The sequence below is a fragment of the Balaenoptera acutorostrata genome, chromosome 3 (assembly GCF_949987535.1).
Source record: "Balaenoptera acutorostrata chromosome 3, mBalAcu1.1, whole genome shotgun sequence".
Lineage (NCBI taxonomy): Eukaryota > Metazoa > Chordata > Mammalia > Artiodactyla > Balaenopteridae > Balaenoptera > Balaenoptera acutorostrata.
In genome coordinates this window covers 93,438,524-93,462,327 of record NC_080066.1, presented here as the reverse complement: position 1 = coordinate 93,462,327, position 23,804 = coordinate 93,438,524, and the positions used below count along the sequence as shown (strand labels likewise).

Here is a 23,804-nt window from a genome sequence, read left to right as displayed (position 1 = left end):
CTCCATAGTGGCTGTATCAATTTACATTCCCACCAACAGTGCGAGAGGGTTCCCTTTTCTCCACACCCTCTCCAGCATTTATTTTTTTTATTTTTTATTTTTTTTAAAAAAAATCAGTGATTTTTTAAAAAACATTTTTCTGCTTCTTAGCCATTATTGGAACACACTACATTTCTTTTTAATTAATTAATTAATTTTTTGGCTGTGTTGGGTCTTCGTTTCTGTGCGAGGGCTTTCTCTAGTTGTGGCGAGTGGGGGCCACTCTTCATCGCGGTGCGCGGGCCTCTCACTATCGTGGCCTCTCTTGTTGCGGAGCACAGGCTCCAGACGCGCAGGCTCAGTAGCTGTGGCTTGCAGGCCCAGTTGCTCCGTGGCATGTGGGATCTTCCCAGACCAGGGCTCGAACCCGTGTCCCCTGCATTAGCAGGCAGATTCTCAACCACTGCGCCACCAGGGAAGTCCCTCTCCAGCATTTATTGTCTGTAGATTTTTTGATGATGACCATTCTGACCAGTGTGAGGTGATACCTCGTTGTAGTTTTGATTTGCATTTCTCTAATGATTAGTGATGTTGAGCATCCTTTCATGTGTTTGTTGGTAATCTGTGTATCTTCTTTGGAGAAATGTCTATTTAGGTCTTCTGGCAGGCGGATTCTTAACCACTGCGCCACCAGGGAAGCCCAAGAATGTCTTCTTGGCAGTGTTGTTGTAAACATTAAATGAGATTGGGACTTCCCTGGGGGTCCAGTGGTTAAGACTCCGCGCTTCCACTGCAGGGGGCACAGGTTCGATCCCTGGTCGGGGAACTAAGGTCCCACATGCCGTGTGGTGTGGCCAAAAAAAAAGAAAAAAAGATTAAGTGAGATAGTGTAAGTGGCTGGCATGTGGAGGCTCTCAATAAATGGCACCTTCATGATTCATGATAAGGCTGGGCTCATGTGATGGGTCCGACCACTTCAAATCCTTGACAGGGCAGGAGGCCACAGTCTGGGCCTGCAGGAGAGCCAGGGCGAACCACCAGTCCCAGGCCCCCTGAAAGGAACAAGATGGTGAGAGGTTGGAGAGGTGTCAGGGCTGGGGAGTGGATACAACACTGGGCTGTCAGTGGTGTGCTCCATCCTCCTCATCCAGCAGCCGTAGGCTTGGTCTGCTAGGGGCTCCTGCCAGGAGTTGGGGGTCAGGGGAAAGGCAGAGAGCTCAGGACAGCTTGTGCAAGTTCAGAGTTTGGGTATTAGTGTAAGACAGCTAGCTACTGGAGCCCTCTGACTGTCCCACCCAGAGTGGGTAGGATATCCTCCTCCTAGTCCCAGGGCCAGGCAAGGACACTCTGTCTGGGCAGAAAGAAACCATCAGTGTGGACAGAAAGAACAGCAGCTTCTTAATCAGTCCAGGAGAACAGAGCCCAGCCGAAGCGTTGTTCTGATCTCATTTAATTATCGAAACGATTCCTCTTCTTCTGTCCTCCCTAGGGCTGTGTGCCCCAGATTCCCAGGGCCCAGTAATTGCCTCTCTGTTAATAGAAATCATCAGTGTTTATTACACCAAGCACTCCAGCTTATTTCGGCTCTCCTTGTAGCAACATTAAGGCGAGTGCTTGGTAGCCTATCACCAAAGTGAGTCTACTTAATGACAAGAGTAAAGGCTCCCAAACTGTTCTCCTTTCTCAGGAGGGCCGAGGGAATCCTGAGCCAGAGCCTAATGAGATGAGCCGCGGGGTCTGCAGCAGGGCCCTGACGTGGCCCTGGGTGAGCAAGAAGTACGGGGCCCAGGAACAAGGGAGTGGAGTCCCAGCAAGATGACTGCTCCCACCTTCTCCCCAGAGGAAGTCTCCTGGGGGCTTCTGCTCCTTAGAGATACACAGCAACAGGAAGTGACCTTAGTTCATATATTCTTGCTCTGCCACTCAGGGCCTTGTACATTGTGGCCTCCTGGAACCTTCATCTTCTTCATCTTCTTGTCTATAAATCAGGAAGAATAATATCCACCTCCCAGTGCTGGCATGAGGATTAAATAAGAAAACAATGTGAAAGGATTCCAGTGGGCCTGCCAGGGAAGTGTGTGCCACTTCATATGCGAGGCTCCTTACAGACCCAGCTTGGTTCTTCTCCAATGTCTTCTCTTGGAGTTGTACCTCATTTTATTACCAGTTTTCGTTCGAATCCATTGGGGAACGGGATGATTCGCCTTTGTTTCTTGGCCAGGAATTGCTTGATCCTGAAAGTCTTGTGAGAAGACAAGACTTGTGAGCCTTGTGAGAAGACATGGAGCAAATCCAGCCGCGCATAGGATGGCGGAGAAGAGAAGAAGGCAGCTGTTGTCTTTTCAGGTCCTGAAGTGACTCAGCAGTTCAGGGAGCACAGGTGTGGAGCATCTGCTGAGAACTTTCACATGCATGAGGAAAGCGAGGCTCAGGGAAGTCTCTGAAGGCCCCAGGAAGGAGGAGACCAGCCCCGGAGCCAAGGCCAGCTGACTCCAAAGCTCTCTTCAGTCCTCTGCAGCCCCCTGCTGATAGTATCTGAGGAATTTATGCAAGTTAAACTACATCGGTTGTACAGAAGGCATTATTCAGGAAGCTTTGCTAATTCATTTGTAAATATCCATATGTCTTTTTTTTTTTTTTTGGTATAAAATGGCATGAATGTGTTTTCTGACAGTGCTGGCCCCCAAAAGCACAGGGGTTAGCTTCAGGAGGCTGTGCTGGTAGATAGGGAACTGTGGAGCTGGGAGGGTGACCAGGTTTCTGAGTGCCAGAATGTTCTCAAAGTTCATATTTGAAGTTTCGGCAGTAAATCCTATGCAACAAAAAAATCACCATCTCCTCACGAAGGGGCCAAGGGAAACGCAACTCTGTCCCTACATCACTGGGTTCCTCGGTTTCTATTCCATTAATTTTTGTTGGAAACTTACGGTGCCCCTCACTTATTAGGAAGAAGAGGTCAGTGTTTGAGAATCAGTGTTACTTGTGGTATTGGGGTCTCTCCAGTAGTGGAAAGAGAGAGGCAAACATTTGGAGAAACTGAGGCAGAGACCAGACGTGTCAGAGCAGCTGGCATGAGGAGATGAAGTGCAGGGACCCGGCCACAGAGAGACAGGAAGAGGCTGCGGGTCTCCACTGCTTTCCACAGTCTCGAGTGGCTGCCCGAGCTCGTCTCTGAAATGCCAGACTCACGTGAGTAATCACAGAGGTTCCTCTCTGGGCAGAGCCTCCCTGGCCGGTTCCTGTCCCGCCCTCACACGCGCATAATGGAATTAAACGTGACTCCACTGCAGTTCCACGCAGTGACTTAGGCCGCTGCAGTCAATAAAAACCCACTCTTGGAAAGAAACTAGATTACGGGTCAGGGAAGGGTGGGCAGTGCACTGAGCCGCCTCTGATCACTCCCTGTGGGGGGCCTCCCCCATTCCTCCTCTCTTCACTTCCACCAAATTACCCACTGCTGCCAAAGTGGGGCCCTGGTTTCCAATCTGTTATTTAGACGGACTTTGCCTCGGACCCTCTGACATCAATGTGGCACCACAAGGTTATGCAGCGTGGAATCCAGAGGAGTTTCCACAGTGAGACATTTTCTCTGGCGTCTGTCACTAAAAAAGCCAATCATCCCAATATTGAAGGGGCGGGTGGCACAGGCACGTGGTCCCTCCCTGCCTGTCACCCTCTAGAGCAGCGGTCCCCAACCTTTTTGGCACCAGGGACCAGTTTTGTGGATGACAATTTTTCCATGGACGGGGGCGGGGGGGAGATGGTTCAGGCCACAATGCGAGCGATGGGGAGCGGCAGATGAAGCTTCGCTCGCTCGCCCGCCCGCCGCTCACCTCCTGCTGTGTGGCCCTAACAGTCCACGGACTGGGGCCCCCTGCCTAGAGGGGGCAAGGTCGGCGCAGTCTCCGGCCATGGCAGCGGGTCTCACCTTACACGGGTGAGGGTCCACTCCGTATGTCTCCAACGTCTGTGCTTTTCTTAAAAAGTTCAGCTCTGATGTTGCTGGTGTTTGGCCACTGGAATAAAGAAAATGAGATGATTTCAGGATTTCCTGCTCCCATAGGTTCCCCTGAGGTAAATTCAATTAGGAAGTGCTCAGGGTGTCTCACACTCCGATTTTTCCATAGAGTGTGCTCCCTGCTCCGTCCTAGGACCGACTTCAGAGACTCTTATCTAGGGTCAAAACCTTGGAAGTCTTCAGAGTGAGGCAGGCTACATAATGAGTGACATGGGCTGAGTGTAACACAATAGGGAGTGGTGGGGACTAGGGCAAACTGGGAGTGCCACCCCACCCCATCTAATGAGGGCAGCTGCTCCTCAGCTCCAAGACTATAGTCTTGGAATGCAGTCTTGGACTGTAGTCACACCAGCATTGCTAGGTGTGATTTTTAAAGAGAATTCGCAGATACCGATTTTTATGTGGCATTTCAGTTTTAAGTACTATGGGGGCAGAAAAAAAATACATCTGTAGGCTGGCTGCAGGCCATCTGATCTAGACTGAAACACAAAGAAGGGACCTGTATATCTTGCTGCCTAACCCTCTTCCTTTACCAAATGGGAACACAGGAATGGAGGGTAAAGAGATGCAACAGAAGACAGTGCTGAGCTCCCCAGACTCCACAATAGCTCTGTCTGCCCACAGGGTGATGACTGTGAAAAGGAAACAAGCAGAAAAAAGGAAGAAACCAGCGCTGGCACCAAGCCATCTGAAGAAGGGGCCTTCAGCATCATTCCCCTCCTGGCTGCCTCTTTAGCAGGGGCGTGGATGAGCTCCACACAGAACCAGTGCAGGATCACCACAGGCTCTCTCAGGGTCCAGTGCCCTGGGAAGCTGACATCCTTCTACAGATGTAGGATTGGCTTCAGTGTGGGCAGTTTGTCAAGTCAACAACTCTGACGGCTGGTGGGCAGGACTGAAACTGTCTAAGTTCATCATTTGCCTCAAGTAATATGGCAGGGCAGGAAGACAAGCCAGCCTGAGGGAGAAGCAGACCAGATTCCCTCTGGTGTCTTTCTGGAGAGGCATCAATCAATCAGCACCTCAGCAGCTTCTGTGCTGCCCCGTATGAGACACATCATAAACTACAGTGCAGTCTGGGCCCTCAAGGAACGCATGTTAGAGTTGGAGAAAGGAAACACAGACATATTTTTACATTATGAAGATGAGGCTGAGCCTGTGTAAGTAGTACCCGTGTAAGGAGGCATTTTGTAGAATGCAGATGTCTACACCCACCAGCGCACCTGAGACACAGGGAAGGTGTTTGGAAAATGCTGGTGCAGCAGGCAAAGGGCCGGGCACCAGAGGCAGCTGAGCACCGCTACCCCTTCCAGGGAGCCTCCTTGTTCCCTGTGTGGAGACTGGAGGGCTCCGTGGGCTGCATTCACCCTCAACCCTCTGGGGCCCTCAAAGTGGGCATCATTTCCTGGGGGAATCCCCTGACTTCTATGAGGTTTCTGGAGGACTGTCCCCACTGCTCTGACATCTCCTAAAACCCTCCTGGCAGGGCCTCCCGGCACACCCTTGATCTCTCCTTTGAATGAGCCAGGAGCCCTCACACATGTGTTTATTCTGACCTGTACCACAAGGGGCCACTATTCCCTAAGAGTGATGGGAGGAGCTGGGGCAGCACCTGCACAGGGAGAGGGGTGGGAGGCAGCTAGGATTCCACCTCTGGCAGGTGTCTCCATTCCTCTGGAGGGTGGGAACCAGTCCAACCACACACAGTGGGCAGGAGGTCTGTTTATAAGGCTAAAGAGGCTTTGGGGACATATTGGTTGGTAAAATCTTTGAGTGAAGGTGAAGATTTTTTGTTTCGGGGGGGCATCAGGTAGGAACTAGTTTAAGCTTAATGTGATCATCAGAAATATCTTTTTCCCACCCCTTGGACACTGTCCTTCCCCAGAAGGGTAGTTACACAAACATCTGAAAAGATTTTTTTTTAAATTGCACTGTATTAATACGATGGCAGGTTTTATCTTACAATGCTGTATCGTATATAAATTTTTTCTTCATAGTTTGTCAGTTTGGGGAATCTGTGCTGCAGTGTGCCATACAAAGTAGAGCCTAAACACCCTTGTGTTGCTTTTGAAAAAACCAGCCTTTGCAGAAAACACTATTTCACATGGGTGAGAGGATGCATTGATGCTATTTTATGGGATGCGGCACGTTCTGGGTGACCCAGGAGAATCTGAGGACAAGCCTCCTGCTTCCAGCTGCTTCTCCCTCCTTCCCTCAGTGCAGGGGTGTGGGGTTGAGGGAGCAGTGCTGAAGACACGCCCCCGAACGAGGTGCTCTCAAGGCCCACCCCTACACCAGCCCCCTCCCCCCCCTCTGCCCCCCCCTCCCCAGCCCAGCCCCCCCTGTGCGGTCCCATCCACTGATGCAGAAGCCACCTGTCACTGTCACAGACCGAGGTCGGAGGCTTGCCCATTTTTCACATCCCCACTTAACCCCTCCCTCTCTTCTCTCTTCTGCTGTTTATGTTTTCCTTTTCCCCAGTTCATGCTTCTTCCCTCTGTCTCTTCATTTATCTTAGTGAAGCAAATACCTTTCAGAGGCCAATCCTTCTCCATTTTCCTTATAATATAGCTTCTCTCTTGCCTTTAAGCCTCAGCCTGCACCACTGTTCTTGGAGACGGAGCCTGGAGGTTGTACTGTCAGTGGATCACTGGAAATGGTACATCCCAGAGTCAGGAAGGCTGGGTCTGCAGGAGCAGAGGATGCAGTGCAGAGGCCGTGTGCTCAGGCTGTGAGGGAGACAGTGGCCTGGCCTGAACCGAGTGTCACACGCACCTGAGTTCTGTTTTGTGAATCTCAGCAATCTTCCTTTCCAGCTTCTCTGAATGTTTAGGGAAAAACTGGAACTTGGAGCTGTAGCCTTCAGGGTGTTTTCCTGAGTCATAATCCCCAATCTCCGCTTGCAAAAGGAAAGTAGAGGAAAACAATTGTGGAGATAGGTAAATCATCACTGGCAAAGCAACAAGAGATTAACACAGAGGGCAAAAGCCAAAGTCGGCGCCAGATTTGCAAAGAACAGTGGATCCTGAGCACGGTTGTGAGTCGGGCAGAGGGCGTGTTCCTCAGGAGCAGGCCCACCTTTGTTTTCCCAGGTGTGCACACTGAGTTGATATCAAGGCCAAGTAGAGATGGTAGAGCTGACCCTGCGTTCTGAGGTCGCCACATGTACATTTGCAATAAAAGAGCAGAAGCCTGCACCATGGCCCTCAAGCTCCCAGAAGAGAGCCTGGGAGCAATGCTCTTGGTGGCAGCACAGGAAACTGTGAGCTTGATCAGAAAGACAGAAGCTTTTGGGCCTGAGCCACATCCAAAGTCTAAATCTCGTTTTGAGGATTTTAGCAGGGACACAGCAAAATGATGAATGAGCCATGACCCAAACTCAGAACTCAACTCTCAGTCCAAATCAAATCAAAGCAAGTGAATACATTTGAATAAATATTCTCTGAGGGCTGACCAGGTGCCAGGCCCCCTGGAGAGGGCTGCAGAGTGGGAAGACTGGCTGTAAGCAGAAAGTACCACTGAGTTCAGGAGCACCAGGTCCTAAGGCTGACTTCTCAGTTCCCAGCAGGGGCTGGGGCTTTCTCGTCCTGCAGATTCACAGAGAGACTCCATCCCCAAAGCTGCTGAGATCTCAGATCTGGGGTGGCCAGTGGGCCCACGCTACTCCCCACAATGTATTCCCAGGTCAGAATCCAGCCTTCTCCACATGCAGCATTCCACAGGGAACACTGTGTGTGTCAGGAGGAAGGATGTTAAGAAGTTCAGCTGCTTTGTGGCTGTCTTTTCTCCTCCCCTAGTGAGAACCACAACCAGTGCAGGTGAGAAGTCTTGAGCGGGGAGTAAATATTAAGAGGAAAATGTGCCCTTTTTTTACAACTGAATATTGTTCTGTGGCACAGGTCTCCTCATCGTGCCTTCCAAACTACTCGGGAATTTCTATCATTTAGCAAGAGACTAAAGGCTTCCCTGGGCTTAAAGTCTGAAGTGATCTTGAACCATGGAGTCATTTATTATGATTTTACTTAGAAAGCTCCAAATGGGAAACATCAAGGTTGGATATCAATGACTTCTTTAAATTAAAAAAAAAAAAAAAGAAAATTTCAATATGGTTGTCAGGGTAAAACTAGAGTTTAAAATTTCACTTAGATGGGACCAGGTTTTCCTTTAAAAATGAAAGGAGTATCTTTGGGTACCTTAAAGTTGGCAAGTACCTTCTAGACTTCCGGCTTAGGAGGTTTTTTAAAACAGGAGTCTCAGAAGTCAAAGTTGCAATAGGCTGACTTTTACATTCTTAACGCAGCTGTGATATTTTTTTTTGCTGGAAGAACTTTAGTTTCTTATTGGCAAGCATTTTTTTTAGGTTCTGTTCACAAAGTAGCTTCCTGGAGTTCACAGATTTCTGATTATGAATTCAGATTCTTTGATAGAAACGTCATGATTTTAGTGCTATGGTCCAAAATAACCCAGTGACAGCTTCAGGCCAAAGGACTAAGAGAAGTCTACGAACTTAGAAGACTTAGAAGTCACCTGCATTTCAGGAAAGGAGAAAGGATCACATACGAAGAGTACATACCTTTCCCACTGTTTTGCAAAAACCGCCAGTCTGGGTATTGGCTGAGTACAACCTCAACTCTGCCTTCTTTGCATGTTAGAAAATGGGTTTGTTACTCGGAAACATTTTTAACTTAGAGCACTCTGAATGGAAAGGTGTCTGAAACAGATACCAGAATTCCAAGGTGCTTCACATCTCTGAGATTTGAATAAAAAGACAGGAAAAAGCTGATTCGGATTACTCTCCAGAGTCTCGATAACTTTATCAACCAAGGGTGCAAGGAAAGCCACCCCCCCGCCCGCCGAACAGAGTCTGAAGGGGCTGCCAGAAAGACTTTAGGTACAAACAATTTAAGGTTGCGTGGTCAGAGCTTCCTGGGTCTAGGGAGTCCAGGCAAAGTCCTTTAACTCGGGCTCTGGTTCAAGTTAGACACTGTTTATATCCAAGAAGTAGTCATCTGTGGTAACTGAAATAATGTAATCAGTACTTAGCATGAAAAGCAAATTTATCCTGTCAAAAGTCATTACCTTGAAGGATATAAGCTGCTAACAAGGCAGCATCGGATGTTTTACAGAGGAGGCGGCCGTGGTACAGATCCCTTTTGATCTGCAGGAAGACTAAATACCTGGAGAGAAAACAGAAAATGAACTATAAAGTATTTCTTTGATTGCTTTAAAGACATAAATATGTAATATAAGCCTATCAAAATCTCTGTCAGGACACTTTTACTACATTAAAACAAAAACCTCAAAACATACCACAGAACAAATAACATTTTTCATTTCCCTGAAGACTCTTTCAGGCATTTTGCCCTGAACTGATTTTGAAGTTCAATTCAAAACAACCTGTCAGTTTCCTTCTGTAGCTCAAAACAGAAATGGCACCTCCTGGTTAAAAGCATCGTCCCCAGTGCTGGGATCCGGAAGGAGCCGGGCCCGCTCAATTCAGTGCCGAGAAAGAAACCTGTGTCATAAGAGAGGGGCTGATGGGGCCTCTCTCCGCCTTGGACTCTCGCGGACGTTGCCTCTTAAGAGGCAGAGAGGTGGTGAAGGAACTAGCCCTGGGGAGAGTTCTGCCTCGGCTTGCCAAGTCAATCTGTCCATACGTGGAAGGGCCCTCATTATGGGCAGAGGTCAACCAGACCTCTCAGAATTTGAATAAGGTGTAAGAAGAGGCACCGGTGAAGGAAATGCAGAAACTTGTGGCTAATATTTCTTCAACCACAGGAAGCTCTCACCTCAGGTGGAAGCAGGCTATCAAGAACAGCTAATAGTAGCTGATGTGTATTGAGCACTTACTATTTCCCAGTCCAGGACTTACACACTTGACATCAGCATCTCATCTAATTTCCGCATACCATTTTGAGATATATGTTGTTATTATCTCCCTTTTTTAAGATAAACTGAGGCGTAAGTGATTTTCTCATGGGCACATAACTGGTAAGTGGCAGAACCAGGATTCAAATTCAGGACAGAGGTTGGCTCTTCATCACTGTGTTATTCTACCCTCTTTGCACTGTGCTTTGTAGTTTCACAGGTAATTGGGTGGACTCGGTTGCCATGGAATGGAACTGCTGATGTTCCATCCTGAAAGGTCTTTACAAGGAGTGGGGTCTCTGATGTTCATAACCTCACAGGTGCCCTGAGAAGAGCAGAGGCCAGGGCTATCACACCCTTAAGCGAGTCACCTACCACAGTGGCTCCTTGGCAGGGGGCATTTGTGGTGGTTTAAAAATATGTCCACAGGGAATTCCCTGGAGGTCCAGTGGTTAGGACTCTGAACTTTCACTGCTGAGGTCGTGGGTTCAATCTCTGGCTGGGGAACTAAGATCCCACAAGCCGCGTGGCATGGTTAAAAAAAAAAAAAAAAAAGTTTACAGATTCCTTGATACTCCTCATTTCCAGAGGCAGAGCTTAATTCACTCCATTTGAGTGTGGGTTAGACCCAGTGGCTTGCTTCTAACAAGCAGAATAAAGCAGGAGTGGTAGTTACTGTCTGACATCTGAGACTAGGTCATAGCGTCCCTGCAGCTTCCTCCTTGTCCTCTCCTTCTCTTGGATCACTCACTCTGCTCGAGGACACTTAAGCAGCCCCATAGAAAGGTCCACGTGGTGAGGAACTGAGGCGTTTTGCCAACAGCTAGCAAGGAACTGAAGCTTTCTGCCAACAGCCTCGTGAGTATACCATCTTGGGAGTGAATCCTCCGGTCAAACCTTCAGATGACCACAGGCCCAGCCAACCTCTTGGCTGCAACCCCAGGAGAGACCCTGAGCCAGAAGCACCCAGCTAAGCCGCTCCTGAATTCCTGACCCACAGACACTCAGAGATGAGAAATACTTTTATTTTAACTGAAGTTTTGTGGCATTTTGTTAAACAGCCATAGATAACTACAGCATCCTCACAGGAGTAATGGGAATATGGTAAAATTCCCTTAAATTCCATCAGTTTGAACCAAAAAGAAGTTGGGCACTCCCTGGACAAAACTAGAGGTGTTTCTATTGCTTCTGTTTTCAGGCTGAAGAATAAAACAGAGGATTCCATACCCACTTGATCATGTGAAAACGCTCAAAAGAAAGAGGACCAGGACAGCACAACTTCTGGGGTGAGGCGGGGCACCAGCACGTGACTCTGAGAGCTCAGGGCTTGGTTATTCAAGTCATTAAACAGAAACGAAGGAGCAATCAAACCTTCTTTTCTCCTAAAGCTTTGCTATTCAAAGTGTGGCCCACATAACAGGGGTATCAACAGCATCTGGGAGCTTGTTGGAAATGGAGAATTAGGCCCATCTGAGACCTACTGAATCATTTTAACAAGATCCCCAGGTGATCTGTACATAGATTAAAATTTATGAAGCACTCTCCTAAGAAAATTCACAAGCATTCTTCTAACCACATCAGGATGGACTGCCCTCCTCAAACCAAAGGGAAGGTGACTACTGTGGTCCGGAAGTTAATAAGAACTCCCCTTCTTATCCCAACCACTCCCACTTGGCCCCAAGGAAAACTGAAGGAAAAAGACATCGTGCAATGAGTAGTAATTTTTTAAGATGGATCTACCAGATCAAGCTTGTCTTCACCCTGCTTCCCACGATGAAATGCCACAGGTGTGTGGAAGGAAGGGGGCAGCGTTTCTCTGCCTCTTACTGCTTCAACTCCCACCTTCCACCGGCTTTGGCAGGATGTAGCAGCAAGCCTTTGGCCTCTTACGTACAGATCACTCCCGGGGCCTGAGTTCATGCATCACTCCTCCCACACCTCTCTGCTTGTCTGTGTCCAAAATTCAGGGACTGCACATACTGGACTGAAGGAGATATTTCAAAGGCTCTGGATAGTGATCCTCAATGTGGTGGTGAGGAGAACACCCTGCCCTGGGGGGGAGCATGTGAGAGTCTGTGTATGGGTGCTGCTGGGTTTGGAAAGGCTCCTCTAGAGCTTCTGATTTGCCCTCCAAGGGGGGCACGCTCCTCCTCATGGTGAGAACCACGATAGGTGCATGGCAGGTGCCTCAGGTGAGCTGGAAAGGAAACAAGGCTTTCCGCTGCTGGGCGGGGTTCCTTCAGACTTCAGAAGGTAGAACAGCTACAGGGAGGTCAAGGGTAAGGCTGTGGGAACACTGTCAAGCAATGGTGCAGCAACTGGAGGGGGAGGGGATGGAGGGGCAAGTCAACATCCTAAAGAAACACACCACAGTCTGCAGAGGACGAGATGAGCTCATGAAAGAATCAACTGACAGCTTCAAGGGAGACAGTTACACTAGGGGGTCCCCCCCCTCCCTTTTCTCCCACAGCTGCTTCCATCAAGCTTTGTGTTTTGTTCATTTAAGGAGGTAACCAATGACTCAGTGTTGTTGGTCATGAAAATACATCCCACATGACTCATAGCATCCTGAGACCTATTCCCAAGAGGCCCTGGCATGTTCTCCCCTGCGACATAAGGGCCTAAGGAAGACTATCTTGTTGCCTGAGGCATTGTCACCAGGGCCACTGTGTTGCCAGGCAAGGGATCAGCCTGCTAGGCTGATAATGAGCAGCTCATAATGAGCAGGCTGGCTGGGCTACCCAGTCTCAGACCCTCATAGTAGGAGTTACAGAGCCTAACTCTCGCATTTTATAGCTAAGGAAACAGAACCCGCATGGTAATTCAGTGAGCTATGGTTAGGGAGAAAAGGGTCCTAAATGAAGTCAGGGGAACTCTTTGTCATCAGAGGGAAATTCTCACTGAAATTAAAAAGAAATCAGCTTTAGACCAGATTTAAGACAAAAAGCTTGCTCTTTAGGACACTTTTTTGGTTAAACTTTGCCTATCTCCTTCTGGCTTCAAAGAGGCTTTACCTCACCTCCATTTTTGTTTAAATGCCAGGTTGTCCTAAATTGATGGAGGACCATCCAAAGGCAGAATGTATGAGAGCCTAAAAGACGACCAAGGAGGGCTTCCCTGGTGGCGCAGTGGTTGATAATCCACCCGCCAGTGCAGGGGACACGGGTTCAAGGCCTGGTCCGGGAAGATCCCACATGCCACGGAGCAACTAAGCCGGTGCGCCACAACTACTGAGCCTGCGCTCTGGAGCCCGTGCTCCACAACAAGAGAAGCCACTGCAATGAGAAGCCCGTGCACCACAATGAAGAGTAGCCCCCGCTCGCCGTAAAGCCCGTGCGTGGCAACAGAGACCCCACGCAACCAAAAAAGAAAAAAAAAGATTCTTCAGGGTTTAAAAAAAAAAAAAAGATGACCAAGAAAAATCTATGTATTTCTGGAACGTGTACATCCAAGGAACTGGCTTTGGCATTCTGATTTCTGATATCAGAGGGTGGGGATGAATCCAGAGAGATTTCCACAATTAAAGGTTCTGAACTCTGGAAAGCACTGGAAGCTCCTGAAGAGTTTCTTCCAGAAGATCCTTTGGCCCTGTCTTCCCTTCATTACATTCTTTGCCCCTGGTTTCCTCTATTTTCTGCCATCCCTTTTCCTAACCATGATCATGTTTAGTATGTCTTCCTCCCCCATACTAGACTGAGGGCTCCTTGGAGTTAGAGATTATGTTTTGTCACTTTTAATATTCTTCTAGAGAGCCTATACATCCTGTGCCTATTCACCCTCCCTCCCACCCATCCACCCACTCATTCATCCATCCATCCATCCATTTATCCATCCAACCACCAACCCATCCATCCATTCAGCCATCCATCCATCCATTCATCCAACCTTCCATCCATCTATCCATCTAGTTCTGAGCACACACATGTGCCAGGCACAGCCACAGGTGCTGGGAATACAGCAGAGAACAAAGCAGAGTTCCTATTCTTATGGAGCTTACATTCCAGTGGACAGAGACACAATATAGCAGTGATTTACTGAGGGCATGCTGTGTGCCACACACTGTACTGTTTAACACGCACTCTTTCAGCAATTCTATGAGGTGACTACTGTTTTCATCCCTGTCTCATAGATGAGGAAAGGGAGTGACCAGAGATATTGTTGCTTGCCTTGTCACATATCTAGTGAAAGAACGACCTGGGATTTGAACTCAGATCTTTTTGATTCCTCCTCCCAGGACTGGCACACTAAACCTGCCACCAGAGTCCCCAGCGAGATAAAATAACATTTTATTGGAACACAGCCATGCTCATTCATGTATGTACTGTCTGTGGCTGCTTTCGCATTACAATGGCAGAACAGATTAGTTGCGACAGAGACCATATGGCCCACAAAGCCTAAAATACTTACTATCTGGTCTTCTACAGAAAAAGTTTGCCAACACATCTTAGCCTAAGCTAGGCTCAAGTGATGTTCACTGATGGAATACATTACCTATAAACTCTATTAATTTTTTTTTAAAAAATAAATGACCTGAAAAGTCTATTAACATTTTTTGAGCACCTGCTCAAACATGTGTCAGGCAGTTTGCTTCCTTGGAAGGTGGGGCCCCATGTGCATTCAGTTTCCTTCTATTACTTGATCCTTCAACGAGTTTGAACACCTGCAGCCCTTGTTAAAAGCTAAATCTGGTGCCTAATCCCCATTTTCTCTGCCTTGTCTCTAGCTCAGACAAGAAAATCTATTTATTTATTTAAAAAATGACAAAAGAGATTAATCAGGACTTGGCAACTAAATTTATCATCTGGGAAGAGTCCAAGAGATAAATTGAAGCACAGTTCTTCTTCATCCCCTCCTCTCAGCCTGGCTTTATGGGAGTAACTGAGACGGCAGCGAAATTTAGGACTGATATTGGCAGGAAAAAACACACTGACAGCTAAATTAGTTTGGCAGGAAGGTGGGGTGGAGAGCTCTAAGCCAGTAATGAATTATGGGTATTGAATGAGGCTGGGGCAGGTACCCACTCTTTTAAGAGCAGCAGGGAATGTGAATAAGGAGAAAGATGCAGTGAAGCCCGGGGCCTCCATAGAACGCCTCAGGGAGGGGGAGGCACAAAGACTCCAAATCAGGCCCAGGCACCCTGAGGTCCACACACCTGACAACGCTTGGAAAATGCACTCTAGGGAAGGAAGGCTGGTGAGGCAGAGAGCAAGGGGAAAATAGTCGAGGATGGTGGGCACAGTTGCATGCGGAAGGGGCAGGAGCTCACATGCTTGCCAGTGTCTTTGAAGTTTGCTGACTTGGAGAGATGCCTGGCCATGGCTTTCCCAGTCCTCACAAGTTAGCTGCGTTAAGTGTTAGGACTCTAGCTAGGACAGAAAAGGAGTGGGGATTATCACATAAACAAGGGAGAAAAGCCAGAACCAACTGTACTTGTGCCCTACGCAGAGCCCCTGAGGTCCACGGACCATGTAATCGACCTGGCAGTAAACAGTGAGCCTTTGCTCAGTGCCAGGCTCCCTGGGGGTGTATTAAGAAGTACAAGACCCCGTGTAGTGGTTAATCCTCCCAACAAAGCTGGGAGGTACTATTACTATCCTCATTTTATAAATAAGGGATCTGACGGTCAGAGAAGTTAAATATTTTATGTCCAAGGCCACACAGCCAAGAAGTAACAGAAACAGGATCTGAGCCTCCTGGTCTGTGCTGCTTCTTGGGTAGGAGGGTCTGTACATTAGTATCATGTAGTGACATTTGTTTTAGAAAATTGTATTGTTAAGACCTCCTCCTGGGACTTCCCTGGCTGTCCAGTGGTTTAGACTTTGCCTTCTAATGCAGGGGGTGTGGGTTTGATCCCTGGTCAGGGAGCTAAGATCCCACATGCCTCACAGCCAAAAAACCAACACATAAAACAGAAGCAATACTGTAACAAATTTAATAAAGACTTTAAAAATGGTCCACACATCAAAAAAATCTTAAAAAAAAAAAAAAGACCTCCTCCTAAGGGCCAAGAGAACTATATATTTTTGTCCTTTAATCAAATCAGAAAGCCGTGTGTCTGTCGTGCTCTCACTGGCAGCCCTCTGAGTTGTTAGACCAAATCCTCTCATGCTCATTGTTGGTCCAGTGAGGTGGAGAAAAGGTGATCCTGATGCGAGGTGGTAGGAAGCTAGGTGCTAGGCTCTCAACAAAGATGTGTTAAATCTGCCCTGACATGTGGACAGGGGTGTGGACTTCTGGGTCTGCCCTGGTACCATCACCTCTCTTGGGAGAGAAAGGCGGGGAGGGAGGGAGGAAAGGAAAGGGGGGAGGGGGAGGGAAGTGGGGAAGGAGGGGCAGGTACAGAACCGTGGCAAGCGCTCTGGAAGTCATGAGCAGGGCAGGCTAGTGCTTTACCAAAACTCCTCTCCGTTCAAGTTGTTGAACACAGTGGTTCTACCCTCACTCTCCTGCCTAAAGCTACAGGATTGCTCATTAATGTGGATGAGCTTGGTTTTCACAGGCGAAGTAGGGGCCACATCCACTTCCACATGGATGAGCAGAGCCTGCAGTTTCCATGTGCCCAGTAAGGAGCACGAGACTTGGTTGTAACTACACACTTCACTGTCCTCAGTGTTTTAAAGTGGGTGGTGGGTGCGCTCAGAGCACCTGGAGGAAACAACCTTCCTGATCCTTTTGATTCCTTCGCAAGATTCCCCTCAGCCTCCACTGGGGCTCATGTGGAGTTCAGGATCTAGAAATAGATCTCGAGGCCTTAGAGGACAAGCAGTTTCTACACTGGCAATGGCCTCGTCCCGATCTTTGCCGTCTCTAAGGCTTTAGGGAGTGGGGGCAGAGCTGGCAGAGCTGTCTCTCCCTCGGCTCTAGGATCCCCTGGCATCATCTCTTCACCTAGGGCTCCACCCTTTACAAGGTAACATCAAGGTTTTGCTAATGTCCAAGTTACATCTTTCTAATATAAAAATTAAGGATCCCAGTTCAGAGAGTTCTAAATCTCTGAGGTCAGACTTTTAGAGTGAATTTGGCTTAGATACACAAAACCCTTGGGGGAGCTTTGAAGCTCCAATTCACTGACCCTCTTGTAGGATGGTGTGGGCACAGAAGTTCTTTCTCATCCCCAGGCGGTGCTGGATGAGACAGGATTCATTCCATGTAGCTGCCTGCCACGGAACACGATCCCCACAGTGAAGAGTTTATCACGGGCCTGATGCATCAGCACATGGGAGGTCACCCACTTGGATTTATAATCTTCAGTGTTTCCCACCTTGTTTTTCAGTGTCCTGCTTTGCCATTTCCCAAGTACACTAGGCTGCTGGAGTCTATTTCAAGCCCCCAAATAAGCAGCAACACGGCCGTCTCCAAAAACATCCACGGTGGCCACATCATTGGTAAAAGAAAAAGTGCTTTTGATTAATTCATTACTCCAGACCCCTTTGCAGAGGACCAGTTTAAGAAGAAGTATTCTTGAAGGAAAGAAGCTCACTCCGTTGCAATTCTACTGAGGGGATGAGCAAAGAGAACATGTGGAAATGAAATATAGAAGTAAGGCTATATTTAGGAAGAATTCCTTGCCTATCAGAGTTGGGAGCTTCCAAAGTAGAGGATCTAGGAAGCTACAGTCCCTCTTTCCTATCCTCTCCAACAAGTCTCAGAGGCTGAGGCACAGGGGCTCAGCCTTACCTGGTTATTTCTTCTTTCAGGGCAGCAGGGTCTGCAGGGTAAAACTTCACACGGAAACACATGGTGAATGGAGGCTGGGCTGCAGAGAAAAAGAGGTGCCCGTCAGGAAGACCCTCCCAGGAAGAGGACTGGGCTCCCCGCCCCACTGGGATGCACAGGTCTCTGAACCATCTGAAGAAAATCTTCACGTGTTTAGGGCCAACTTCCACTTAGAACAGTGGAAAATTCCCAAGACTCACTGCAAGTGGGAGGTTTCCTCCCACCCTCCCCAGGGGTGAGGCTTCCGTCTTTTCATGGACAATACTTACATCTCAACTGCTTCACCACAGACTTTGTAAACTCCAACCAATGCTGAAACAGAGAACACAGAACAAGAAAGCCCTAATGAGAAGCAGTGTCAAATATAACTTGTTTTATTCAATTTAAAAAACCAGACAGATTGTAGCCCAGGGTGAAAGCAGCTCAGAAGCTTGTGATATGTAGGCTTGGAGAGTACAGAGTGATATGATTTTCTGAAATAAGCTCCCCATGGAACCAGCTGTGAAGGGGGGAAGAGATCCAGCTTCAGATGCCATTTCTGGGCTTCCCTGGCAATGTCGCCTTCCAACGTAGGGCGCCAGAGTTCCAAGCCATGTTTCTGGCATGCCAGTAGGCACAAATGAATGCACGTATGTGTGATGGGGACAGAGCCCCACCTGGCTTTAGTAGGGAAATACTCCCTTTAGTGGGTTGTGTTTGTTTGTGTTATGCAGTGGGGACACGATGACACACAGAGGCTACTGGTAGCAGCTCTAGAAAGCACTGGCAGGTGGAATTTCATAAGTGGTGAGAAGGCAGGGATGGCTGGTGTATATTTCATCTTTGTTTGAGCAACACATTACCAACCCTTGTGTTAAGGAATACGTACTCAGGATTCCTTGGCATCCAGGGATGTTTAAAATCTAAGTCTCATAAGATAACTAACCACAACCAATGTGTAGTATCCTGTTTTCCCTGGATTTTCACAGAGGCAGGACATAGTAGCAATGCATTTTTTCCCATGGTACTTATGTTTGGGAAAGGAAGCAACGAGAACGTTCTATATCAGTTTCCCACTTCTACATGGATGCCTTATAAAACGCACTATTGATGTTTGTTGCTTTCATGATAATCAGGAACCTTGATAATTTGCAGAGAGCTAGAATTGCTGATATTTGGGGCTTGATTATCTGGAAGTAGCTTAAAACCACTGCTCTGTGAGGGCAGAAAACTCTGTCTTGTTTACCACTGTATCACTGGTGCCCAGCTCAGTGTTCAATGTGCAGCTGTAGAACAGGAGAAGGAACCAGGTCCACACCTCCCTCTTTTCTGACTACTTCTATTCAGTAAGACGTCTGGCAGAGTCCTCCCTCTGGCAGGAAAGCAGGCAGGGCCACGCAGACACATCCTGGCCTCCCTCGATGCCCAGCTCTCACCTTCTGGGCTGGGCCGTGGGTCACACAGTTAATGGACCCACCAAGAGCCAGTTCTTCCGTCAGCTCCACACGGATAATCTGGGCTGACATCCTGCTCTCTTGCTTCCTCTGATCTGAGTTCCCACGAGGCTGGCAACTCATTATAGCCACTCAGTGGGGTTAAGAGGTCCTTCTCACATTACACGGCCCACCGCGGCTTGGCTTCACAGGGAAGCAAAGGCAGGAGATGAAACTGCACAGAAACAACTGGGGTTCCAGACCATGCCTATGAAGGCGGAGGAGGCCTGTCTGTGCGGAGCACACCGGACAGTGAGAAGAACACAGCAAGTGTCGGGGACTCAGAAAACTGAATGCCCTGAGGCACTGGACCGATAGATCAAAATAAGTAAACGAAGATAGACAGAAGCTAAGTGCAATGATAGATCCATTATCAGCAGAAGGCAGAGAGGCTGAATGACAAAAGGCTATTCCCCTTGGCAATAGCTGGAGAGAAGACTTTAGTTTGTACTGCAGTGAGAGCTCCAGAAAGGAGTGAGGCTGGAGGAGACTGGGAGCAGGTGGAAAGAAGGTGGAAAGCTTGTCCAAGAGAGGGTCTGGTAGAGAAATCTTAACAGGATCCCCAAAATACGGTGATGGCCAGAGTTACCTTTTGCAGCTGTCTGCCTATATCTGGGTCCCAGAATCACTAGCAAATTGATAACATTGGGTTGGGGAGGAAGGGTCAGGAGAAGAGTAAAAAGAAGGTTCAGAGAGCAGAGCTTCCTCCTGCATTTGGGTGAAGGAGCCAAGGTGGTACAATCTTCAGACTCTGGGGGCTTGAAGGAGAGGCTGAGAATTGTCTGAGACCAGGGCCTGAGTCAGGAACAGGGGATGGGGAATGAGGGCAGCTCCTCCAGGGGGGACCGGAGAAATCCCAGACCCCATGGAGACCCCTGCAGAGCAAGCAATGATGGGACGGATGTGAGCGCTGGGTCCTGCAGCCCTGGTGCTCAGGGGAAGAGGTCTGGGGGTGGGCAGGGAGCTCATCTCCTCCATCTCTTATCGTGATCAGTAGATCTAGGACAATTCTTTACAGCTCTCAAGGACCCTCTCAAGCCTCCCTGCTCTCCTTAAACCCTCAATAAAAGCACAGAATCATGTTACTTTAGAGGCTAGAGGGTGTGAATTCAGCATGGAACCCCCAGAAACCACACAGGCTCTGGCATCAGGCAGGTCTGAGCAGGAGACAGGCTTTGCCACTTGCCTTGGGCAAGTTATGTAAGCTGTACAAGACCGTCCACTCATCTGGAGAATGGATGGTATAACTGCAGATGCTCATCTCATTCGTGGTAAGGATCGAATAACACATGTGAAGCTCTTAGCTTCATGCCTGATACACCTCATCACTCAACGTCCATTGGCTGAAAGATCTAGGTTTGTGCCCAGCGTGGAGCCTGGCACATAGGAGTCACTCCGTGAAAGTTTATTTCTCCTTTTCCCCATTTCCTTATTTTTCTCTGTCTCCTTTGGCTTTTAATCTTTGTCATCTCAACATACTCTCTTATCCTCCTCAAGCGCGTGCTGATCCAACTAAAAAATAATGAACAGGATACATTTCACCCTTCTTTCTTCATACGCCACTGTCTTTGGGAGATGAAGAGGCCTTGGGGTAACTGGTCTTCCTTCTTAAGGAGAAACAGCTCTGACTCCCAAAAATAAACAAACTACAACAACAAAATCCCTTTGTAAAAACAGTCTAAGAGTCTACCATTACAGAGTGAACGGACACCTAGAGCATGTGAGGACATGTAGCTTCCTGGTGTCGTGGAACTTCGGGGGGTCTTATACTATTGTCCAGAGCTAAGGATAGTATTTATGCCAAGACAGTGGGGCCTTTATAGGGTGAGGGGCTGACCTCAACACTCCTCAAACACTGGTGATGCTCAAAATTCTGCTGAGCCAGGAGGAATGAAACACGGCAGCAAAGTGGGGCAGGGCTTGTCAAAGGAAACAGATTCAGGCTTTGGTTTCTTTCCTATAGCTCAAGTCTTCAGCATAAAACCCTAAATGTGACCTGGAGACACAGCGGCTCGGAGCATCAAACAACAAAACAATACCTGGGTACTTCTGTGGTGGCGCAGTGGTTAAGAATCCACCTGCCAATGCAGGGGATGCGGGTTCGATCCCTGGTCCGGGAAGATCCCACATGCCGCAGAGCAACTAAGCCAGTGCGCCACAACTACTGAGCCTGCGCTCTAGAGCCCGCGAGCCACAACTACTGAACCCACGCGCTGCAACTACTAAAGCCCGTGCATCTAGAGCCTGTGCTCCACAACAAGAGAAGCCACTAAAATGAGAAGCCCGCGCACTGCAACGAAGAGTAGCCCAGGCTCGCTGCAACTAGAGAAAGCCCGGGAGCAGCAATGAAGGCCTGACGCAGCCAAATTAAATAAACAAACAAACAAACAAATAAATAAATAACAAAAAACACCACCTGACTCCCGCCTGCTGAGGGAGTTACCTGTGGCCCTGGGCACTGCTGGGAGGCTGTGCCCTCCGGGGCTCCAAGGTCCCCAGTGGTGACAGAGATGAAGCTCATGTTTGGAGCTATGAAAAAAATGAGTGGACCCATGAAAGGGGGGCCCTCTGGGGCTCGTGGTGACAGTGCTTTTGGAGGATGGCAGACGACAGTGGGTGAGGGGAAGGGAGGCAGTGAGGCCTGAATCCTTCTGCATACTTTCCCACTTCGGTGGGGATGCCAGAGAGAACCTCCCCACGCCGAGCAAAGGGCTGATGGACGGAAGTTATAGGAAGTACAGGTGTGGGCCTGAAGGGTAGCTGGGCAAGCGGAGGGCAGGAACACGGCACTATAACCCACTGACTCACCCACTCATCATTCCTGCAGCAGGTATTTACTGAGTATCCACTGCATTCTAGGCCCTGTGCTAGTTCCATGGGTTACAGTGATGCATGAGATAAAGTCCAAGCCCTCATGGAACTCATATTTTTGCAAGGAACACAGGTAATCAAACAGGCGATACCAGCATGGCGTAATAAGTTCTACTCCAATAGGGGCAGAACAGGGCACATGGGGGCACACCAGAGGGGCCCGTCAGTCAGAGTAGGGGTTAGGGAGGGCTTCCGGGAAGAAGTCAAAGCCTAAGCTGAGACCTTCCATGTGCGAAGGAGTTAGCCAGAAGGACAGTGTGGAGAGTAGAGAAGTGAGGAAAGGGGAAGCGCTGTTCCAGAGGAGAACTGTACAGGTGAAGGCTCTGAAGAGGAGAAGACTGACGTGTGCGGAGAGCCACAGTATCGACTGGCGGGCCCACAGCAGGGTGGAGACGGTCGGGGAGATGACGCTGGAGGGGTAGTCAGGGGCCTTGTTCCTGTATCTGTCCGGAATAGCACAGTCCTTGTCAATGCCTTGTGTCTGCAGAGCCGCCCACGTTGTGTAGAGCAGCACAAGACTTGCAGGATTTGCAAGGGCTGAAAAGCCCACGTCAGTTCGGCTCCGTCTCTGTCCTGCCTGGATTGGGTTATTGTGCCACTTAGGTGAGACCCTTCCTAACCAGAACAAGGCGAATCAGCCCATTTACTAGAGAGGGGCAGGAGAGCCTCAGCCTGTGACCTGGGCTCTGAGACCACAACACCTGCCCAGCTGCCCTGACTCTAACTGGGCAGTTTTGGGCAAATCACTTCAGCTCTCGAGGCTGCCATTTCAGCATCTAAAAAACGATGGACCACTCCAGCTGAGCTCTGCTACAGGGTCTTGCAGGTCTCACCATACGATCTGAAGAGATGACACCGAACTGCAGGGTCTGGTTGGTCCCCGACTCCTGAGGCTAAACTCTGAACATGAGTGACAGACAGTTCAGGGCCTCAGGCTTACTGACCACCCCTCTCCTCCATCTGTGCTTTGAATACTGACTTACCCGCTGCTTATCAGGGTCCACAAAGCGGATCCCAAAGTAGTCTTTCTCAAGCAGATTCAGGTGGTGGCAAAGAAGGTCAAACAGGTATTGGCCTTTGGCATCTCTCTGCAAAGAAAGCAAGCTCCATTGAGAAGTGGGCGGGCTTCTTCAGTATAACTATGTTTTGATGGTCATTAAAAATCGTTTGTAACAGTTGCATGAGGATGTGAAAGGGGCACATGTCCATGACTATGTCCTCCATATTGTGATGGATTCAACATTCTCAGGAATTCTGAGGCTTTCAGCACCTGGAAGGAGCCCAAGAACCCTTCCTTCCACAAAGATGTCAGAGAAGGCAGATAGAGTCAGGTAGGCCCAGTTCCCACCTACAATGCACACAGCTTTCCTCTGGACTGTCGTGTGGCACACACCAAGTCCGGCTGGCTCTGCCTCTAAAGTGCATCATGAATCCTCCTGCTTGTCTCCATCCCCATCACCAACTCCATAGGTGAAGCCACCACCATCTCTCAGCTGGACCACGGCCAGAGCCTACTAGCCAGTCCTCTGCCTCTGTGCTCCCCCTTTCTCCACATGGCGGCCAGGGTGACCACAATTTAGACAAACTGTCTTTTTTTAATGAATAAGTAATACAGGCACACAGTAAGATATTCAAACATACAAAAGAATACACTATGAAGAGTCTCCCTTTTACCTCACTCACCCTATGCTGCAGTTCCCCACCCCCAGAAGCAAACCCTCACCAGCTTCTTGGGTATCCTTAATGTGGTTATTTTATACACGGGCAAGCCTATATACATATACATCTCCTGTTTTAAAAAGACATTAGCAGCATATTTTATACTGTATTCTGCTTCTTGGGGTTTTTCCCCACGTAGGGTATCTTGTGACTCTTTCTAT

General features: G+C 48.7%; 1 protein-coding gene across 3 annotated transcripts in view; it reads right to left on the bottom strand.

Moving 5' to 3' along the window:
* FRMD5 (FERM domain containing 5) overlaps positions 1–23,804 on the bottom strand; it is a 344,139-nt gene that overhangs the window by 23,235 nt on the left and 297,100 nt on the right. For all 3 annotated transcript variants that reach the window (XM_007195981.2, XM_007195982.2, XM_007195980.2), the window contains exons 2-7: positions 22,908–23,012; positions 17,851–17,893; positions 17,543–17,621; positions 9,077–9,174; positions 6,773–6,896; positions 3,908–3,995 (exon numbers count right to left, since the gene is read on the bottom strand). In XM_007195981.2, coding sequence (XP_007196043.1) covers positions 3,908–3,995; positions 6,773–6,896; positions 9,077–9,174; positions 17,543–17,621; positions 17,851–17,893; positions 22,908–23,012 — 537 coding nt within the window. The remainder of the gene's footprint in view (positions 1–3,907; positions 3,996–6,772; positions 6,897–9,076; positions 9,175–17,542; positions 17,622–17,850; positions 17,894–22,907; positions 23,013–23,804) is intronic.